General features: G+C 54.6%; 1 protein-coding gene and 1 long non-coding RNA gene across 2 annotated transcripts; one reads left to right on the forward strand and one right to left on the reverse strand.

The window, feature by feature from the left end:
- Nucleotides 1–299: 299 nt before the first annotated feature.
- LOC136047781 (histone H3.3A) lies at nucleotides 300–6,050 on the reverse strand. The gene is made up of 4 exons (XM_065735106.1): nucleotides 5,947–6,050; nucleotides 4,595–4,749; nucleotides 3,673–3,826; nucleotides 300–948 (listed from the first exon to the last, which is right to left on the reverse strand). Exons 2-4 carry the CDS (start codon nucleotides 4,720–4,722, stop codon nucleotides 820–822), a joined length of 411 nt encoding a protein of 136 aa, XP_065591178.1. The 5' UTR covers nucleotides 4,723–4,749; nucleotides 5,947–6,050; the 3' UTR covers nucleotides 300–819.
- LOC136047862 (uncharacterized) lies at nucleotides 1,096–3,674 on the forward strand. Its single transcript, XR_010622139.1, has 3 exons — nucleotides 1,096–1,245; nucleotides 3,046–3,125; nucleotides 3,298–3,674. It is a non-coding gene; the product is annotated as an uncharacterized LOC136047862 (long non-coding RNA).
- Nucleotides 6,051–7,107: the final 1,057 nt, after the last annotated feature.

The following is a 7,107-nucleotide window of genomic DNA, read 5'->3' on the forward strand; positions in this document are numbered from 1 at the left end:
TCTGCGTAACTTGCTATCTAGAAGAGCTATCAAGAAACACCACATAACTCATTTTCAGATTGGAATTTAGAGTCCACGGTGAATTTCAGGTGAAAAATCACAACCACATTTTAACAGAATGTAATCTCAGCTTTCCTCAGCAACTGGAGGGAGGCGTGCAGAAAAAAGTTAAGTTTCAAGTGTATGTACGTTCCTGCCTTAGTACTGCTGCCATGGAGTACTGTAACTAAAAAAAACCAACCAAAACAACAAAATATTACCCAAATGTAATACTGAAGAATCGAGACTAAAACCAGGCATCATTTAATGTATTTTAATAGCAAACTTACAGGAACAGCACAGAAGACAGACAACATTAAAAACATGTACTTGCATGTAGGACAACTCAGTTAGAAAAGTATAGTGAATGGATGGAAACTACTGTATGATAAAAATGCTACAAACACCATTTAGTTGCCATTGGTAAGAAATTTACTTGTTTAAAAAAATCCAAATGCTGGCATTGTCCAGAAAAATTTGACAGGCTTATTTATACTTTTTTCATTTTTTTTATAAAGTTGAATTGCTCAAACTTGTTCACTCAGACATTTTTTTTTGACCACATTAATGTTTTGTCCCCTTGTTTATATTAAAAATCCACACACAAATGAAAATGGAAAAAAAAAACTTGCCAATACCCAATTCTGTCCCCTATTTTTCCATTTGCAACCATATACTTAGGTACCTTTTAACCCCATGGAAAAAATATCTAACGTTTATTACTACCAATAACAGGAAGAAGATTTTGCTTCGAGAATGACAAACCCATCGTGGTGAAGTTTAGGCACGCTCCCCACGAATGCGGCGTGCTAGCTGGATATCTTTTGGCATGATTGTGACACGTTTGGCATGGATAGCACACAGGTTGGTATCTTCAAACAGGCCAACCAAGTAGGCTTCACTTGCCTCCTAGCATAGAGGAAAAGAGCAAAGAACACGTTCACTCTGAGTATGAGGAAAAGGAGAATTCCAAGTACAACATAACATGCTATTAAGTCAGTTTAAGCTTCTGCCTCTAATACACTTGCTTTGTTTTTTTTTTTACTATCTCAACCTTTAGGAAAGTCACCATTTTCACATAAACTATCAAGCAGCACTCCATGTGTAAGCTGTGTACTAATGCCATGTGGTGAGGACCTCCTCTGGAACACAACTGAATAAATATTGTGACAGCACTCATGAGATAAGGGGTCACCTTATCAAAAGGTGAGTTTGTTTAGGAACTTCTCTTTTTAAAGGCTGGGTTACACCGTTTGTGTTACTCGTCTGCTCTTCCAGAGTAAGAGCTGCTGGGTGTCAGGTGCAATTGGCTGTTGCTAGGGAAGAGAGTAAGTGTTCTTTCACAAGAGGCAGTTCAGGCACACGGCTCCTTGCTGCAGGATGTGCAGGTACTGAGAAGGCTGCTCAGTTCTAAAGTCACAAACTAACAGAAGAAACCGTATGGAGAATTATTAGATGTAGGAGGACAACACCTTTGACTCAGCAACTTCATCAGTGAAAGCAGGACAGCAGTCTGAAAACTACTATTAGTTCTCCTCTTCCTATCATCTCTTCCCCACTAAGCATCATCTACCTGGTTGGGGCACAGGGGGCACAGCCCCTGCTGACACAGGAAACTCCCACCAGTGAGTCCCAGAGCCAGCACCTCGGGAACACAAAGGACAAGCCCTGTCCTAAGAAAACCACAGCCCTGCCCCTGTTACTAAGCCACTGCAGGCAGGATCTGGGGTTAGACAGATGCTCAGTTAGACTTAATTATTCTCCTGGCTCACATGAAGCTTGCTGCTAATTAGGCCTAGTGCAGTGATGGTAACTGTTTACATGTTCTTGGGTTGATTCAGAATTCCAACATCTAACAACCTCCTATGAAATGTGCCACCATGACCTGGCATGCAGGGTAAGCATGCAGAGATGATGGGGCTAGCTTCCAGAAACAAGGCTGAGGTCCATCCTCCCAGAAAACATACAGAACAACAGCTTGCTTGAACTGCAGAAAATCAATTACATTACATACAACATTTAACTAGAAAAAAGAAAAATATTTACTGCAGATGGAGGACTATAATATTAAGTTCCTTCATATTCCATGTTATCCTAACATGGCTTTGCTAATCCAGTACATGAAACGTTAAGGAACTTCCCTAAAGAAGCCATACACTGATAATATGGTTCTGAAAGGGTTAAGTTTAGGACTGTTGTTTTTTTTCCCCTCTGAAATATGCAAGTAGGAAGCGCTAGGAATATTCCACAAACAATTTCTATACCAACAACTGCTTAATGTGCAACCAGGAACATCCAAGCCAGCATTCTGAAGATGCATCAACTATGTCTAAATGCTAATGAGCAATTCCAGTTTAAAACAAAACAACATAAACGCACACAGATAAATCTCAGGACTGAAGAATTACCATATTCACAGCCAAGAGTGAAGTCAGAACTCCAAGCAAAAGCAGCAGCCTTGGAAACGCGTGCAGTTGCCTTTTGAAGCTGAGCATGTGCTCAAGTTTAAAGAACCTCATGGTGCACATTTTGGTTCTTATCACATGGAAGCCAATAATCAGAAGAGCTACTCTACAGAAAAGATAGACGATGAGGTTCTGGAATCAATATATTTCTATTATGAGGGGAAAAAAACCTGCAGTGTTCCATTCTCACGATAAGAAGAAAGCCTTGAAGGAGACCTAACAAGACTGAACTGTTGGGCACTTGATCTGGGAAGCAGACTACACAGCTGAGTCCATCAGATTTCTCGTCAGACAGCAAAAGGCATCTTGGTAAAACTAACTGAACAAGAATATCAAGTTCTAGGTAGCTGTAGCTTATATTAGATTCAGTTAGACTGCCAGGAATTTGTCTCAGGAGTAATCAATGCTTCATCCTCCATGTACTCTAAGTTATTTATTTAACTAACACAATACAAAATGTTGTGCTTAGTATAAACCACTTTATACAAGAACACCTGCTTCCTCAACTGCTGCTAGATGTGGCTCATCAAGCTGTTTTAAGCTGAATTTGAGGACATCAAGACCTTCACTTGGGCAGAATGGAACAAGTTCTACACGACAACGCTTTCTACTCTTCCAAAGGTAAAACTTCTGTCGATGTTTGAGTGTGGAGCAGATGGATTTATCTAAAGCACATTATTAACTGTGCTACTCTTTTGCTGGGGGGAAGGGAGGGGTGGCCAGTTAACTGAGATACACTGACAGCTGTTATATAAGGAGCTGCTGACCTGTCACTGCATCATTTTATCTGCAGCACCTGCAGACCAACCTCAGGGCAACTGCAAACAAAGGATACACATTGGGGTGCACCCTCCATCTTGGAGCCCAGCCAGCAGAGGCTGTGCCTACCACAGCACAGCTGGAGTTAACCACAGAAACTGACCCCCCAACAGGATCGGGGGGCAGAGCCCTGCCCTGCCTTCCATTCTTGAGTCTTCAGGTTGGGACAGCCTCCTCCTTGTGGCGTTCATGACAGGCACAGTTGTGCCCTTACAACTACCACTTTTTGGAAACCTCTCTCATTGTTTTTGCAGTTCTCTGGGAAAGCAGACGTACGTGTTTTGGCAACGCCCTCAGGAACCTGTACTAATTGCCATCTGGGTGAGGTGCTGCTCCCAGTACCACTTACCTGCAAAGCACCGATAGCAGCGCTCTGGAAGCGCAGGTCTGTTTTGAAGTCCTGAGCAATTTCACGCACCAGACGTTGGAAGGGAAGTTTGCGGATCAAAAGTTCGGTAGACTTCTGATAGCGTCTGATTTCACGGAGGGCCACGGTACCAGGCCTTTAAATACATCATCATCATAAAAGAGAATCAGTATTCAAAACGTAATTCTGCATCGCCTTAAAAGTGTTTGTGACCTAACTTGAGCTCAGTGTATAAAACACACAGAAATTTAGGGGTTGGAGGGGACCTCTGGGGATCGCCTCGTTAAGCCCCTGCTACAGCAGCTCCCCACAGCACGTCACACATGTTGGTACCCAGGCAGATCTTGAGTATCTCCATGGAAAGAGACTCCACAGCCTCTCTGGGCAGCCAGTCCCAGCAGCAGTAGGAACTCTGTTTCCCTTTCCTTGTTACTCACTGCTCCTCTGCATTCCCCCCTCCTTACGAGCACAGGACAGGATGAGGCCGCCAGGGGTCCTGATCACAGCGATCAGGTGCTGGGTGCATGTCCTGGCAGGCTCAGCACGGCGCTGTCATGAGCTGGTGCGGCGACCCCAAAGCCGCCCTCCCAGCAGCCAGCGTGACAAGGACGCACGCTAGAGGGACACGGCTCCTCCCGCCTCGCTGACCTCACACGGTGTCAAAATTCCCACAAACAACAAATCGCATCGGCCGTATCGCGCAGCCCGCGTTACGAGCGGCGTTATTTCCCGGCACTCACCTCGGCGCCGGCACTACCGGCCCGGCAGCCACGCGGCTCTAACAGCGTTTTCCGCGGGCGCCCCGTCCCGCCCGCCCCCCCCACGCCGTCCCGGCCCCGCTCCCCCCGCGCCGAACTTTCCCCGCAGGCGGGGCGGCGCGGTGCCGCCTGGGGGCGCTGCGTACCGGTAGCGGTGCGGCTTCTTCACCCCGCCAGTAGAGGGCGCGCTCTTGCGGGCCGCCTTGGTGGCCAGCTGCTTGCGGGGCGCCTTGCCGCCGGTGGACTTGCGGGCGGTCTGCTTGGTGCGGGCCATGCTGCTGCCGACGTCGCTGCCTTACACCTGCCGCGACAAGCCGCCCTCCTCATCCCGCGGTCGGGGCGCAACCCCTCCCGCCCGGCCCTGCCCCGCCGCCCCACCCGCTCGCGAGGAGAGGGGGGGGGGGAGGGGAGGGCGGCCACGGGATGATGAGCCGTTAACCCCGGAGCGCCCGCCCCCCCCACCCCCCCGCAGGAAGCAGCGCGGCCCGCAGCCCCCCCCCAGATATGGGGAGCGGTGGCGGGGGGGGGGGGGACGCGGGGCGGTACGAGGGGACACCCCCAGCCGGCTCCAACCCCCCTCATCTTCAAGCCGGCCCGCGCCCCTCCGTCCCTTCCCGCCCGCAGCCGCCAACGAGCGGCCAACGGACGTCCGCTACGCGGCAGGGGAAGGGCCGGGACGAGCGCGGGGGAGCGTGCAACTTTTGGGGGTACTGCAGAGGGTGCCGTCCCCCCATTCCCCCCCACAACCCCTTCGCTCCGTGCGGGAGAGGCTCCCGGCAGCGCCCCGCTCCGCGGCGCCTCTCGCGGGCGAACTCCGGCGTCGGCCGCAGCACAAGATGGAAACAGCCGCCGAGCGCAGCCCCGCGCCGAGCGCGAAGGGATCCGTCGCCAAAAATAAGGCGCAGAAACCCCCGCCGCCCGCTCCGGGCCGCGCGGCTGCGGCTGCAGGGTGAGGGGGGGGCGGAAAAGTTTGCGCTCCCAAACCCCCAAATCGCGGCGCGGTGGGGCCGAGCTCGGGGCGCGCGTCTCTGCCTCCCGATTGTTTTTTATGCGATGGGGGGGGGAAAAAATATGGTCGGTGACCAGAGAAAAGAGACAAGATGGTGAAGCTGAGCGACAACCGTGGGGAGCGGGGAAGGCGGCGGCGGCGGCCGGGAGGTCCCGGGCGGCCCCGGCCGCGCTCCTCCGCCGCTCCCCGGCCCCGATGCGGGGGACGCGGGGCACGAGGGACCGACGGGGGCCGGGGGAAACCTCCGGGAGAAGGGGGGAAAAGGAGAAGACGGGAGGGGGGGGGGGGTGGTCCGGAGCCGGGCCGAGCGGGGAGCGGCGGCCGCGCGGAGCGGGGTTCCGGCGAAGCGAGCGGCGACGCGGGGAGGGAAAGGGAGCGGAGGGAGAAACGGGGCAAAGGCGAGCGGGGCACCAAAAGTTTGTGGGGAGGGTCGGGGGGCGGCGGCGGGGGGAGGGGAAGGGGGGGCGCGGGGCGCGGCGCCACACTTACCCCGTCCGCCTGGGCGAGCGCGGCTGCCGTGCGGGAGGGAGAGAGGGAGGGAGGAGGGCGGGCGGAGGGCGGGCGCTAGGAGGAGCCGGAGCTGCGGCGGCTGCTGCTGGCGGCGGCGGCGGCTGAGAGCACAATTGAAAGATGGCTGACCGCGGTGGGCCGGGCCGACGCCGGGTCCCGCCCCAGCTCCGCCCGCCGGCCAATGGGGCACAATGGAGGGAACGCCCCGCCCCGGCCGAGGCCGCGCCCCCTCCCTCGGCGCCGTGTGTACAAACACAAAAGGCACGCCGCGCACACGGGGGCCGGGGTGGGGGGGGGGGGTTTGGTGTAACGTAACGGCCGCTCGAGGCGCGCGGGGCCGCGGGTCGGAGTGCCGGGGTTGGAAAAAAAAGCCGAGGTTGCGGTTGGAGCTCAACGCGCCCGGCCTGCCGCTCGCGGAACCGTTAATGACGCAGGCTGGAAGCGGCCGCGTCGCCCCGAGGCTCCGACCCCGGCGCGTGCCGCGCTGCCCATCGCGAACGCGCGCGCGATCGCCCCGCGCCCGTCCCGCCGCCCCGCGCCGCCATTGGCCGAGCGCCCGGAATTCCGTGACGTGCCGCCCGCGCGCCCGCCCCTTCTGCTCGGCGACCTCGGCCGCGCTCAGCATCCCCCGGCTCCGCGGCTGGCGGGCACGCGCCGAGCGGTCCTCGGCTGTAGGAAATGAGATTAGGGTGGGAAACGGGCGGCACGGGCTGCGGGACGCACGCTGTGATGGGAGTTGCGGAGGGGGGCGCTTAACGCCTCCTACAGGAAGCGCGCAGCCCCCATCCGGCGCTGAGCGGGCGCTGCACGACCTCGGGGTCGGCGGTTGGCTTCGTTGGGAAGCTCGCTCTCATCCTGCCCAGGAGGGTGTGCGCGGGGAAGAGTACTCTCAGATAGGGATGCTCTCGAACTGGGACACGTACTGAAGTATCTTCCCGAAGATTGATCCCCGAAGAAAGATGCGCGTTATAAACAATGTCAAGGAGCCATGGGCTTAAATAAAAAACCGTCGGAATTCCTGGGTTCTTTAAAATGTAAAATCTGTCCCGTTAAAGATAAGTACTTTCACACTTCCAGCATCACGTGTGCACAGGTGATTCAGAACAAGCTATTTTGGAGTCAAACTGCATTTTTTTCTAA

The sequence above is a fragment of the Cyrtonyx montezumae genome, unplaced genomic scaffold (assembly GCF_038088225.1).
Source record: "Cyrtonyx montezumae isolate F1298 unplaced genomic scaffold, pur_monq_1.0 scaffold_0, whole genome shotgun sequence".
Classification (NCBI taxonomy): Eukaryota; Metazoa; Chordata; class Aves; order Galliformes; family Odontophoridae; genus Cyrtonyx; species Cyrtonyx montezumae.

What these genes read in the sequence shown, in the direction of transcription:
- LOC136047781 (XM_065735106.1), bottom strand. Translation starts at nt 4,722, where the DNA reads ATGGCCCGCACCAAGCAGACCGCCCGCAAGTCCACCGGCGGCAAGGCG. An exon ending in AAGAAGCCGCACCGCTACCG is followed by an intron (nt 3,827 to 4,594) that starts GTACGCAGCGCC and finishes ATGTATTTAAAG; the next exon opens with GCCTGGTACCGTGGCCCTCC. An exon ending in CTGCTATCGGTGCTTTGCAG is followed by an intron (nt 949 to 3,672) that starts GTAAGTGGTACT and finishes CCTCTATGCTAG; the next exon opens with GAGGCAAGTGAAGCCTACTT.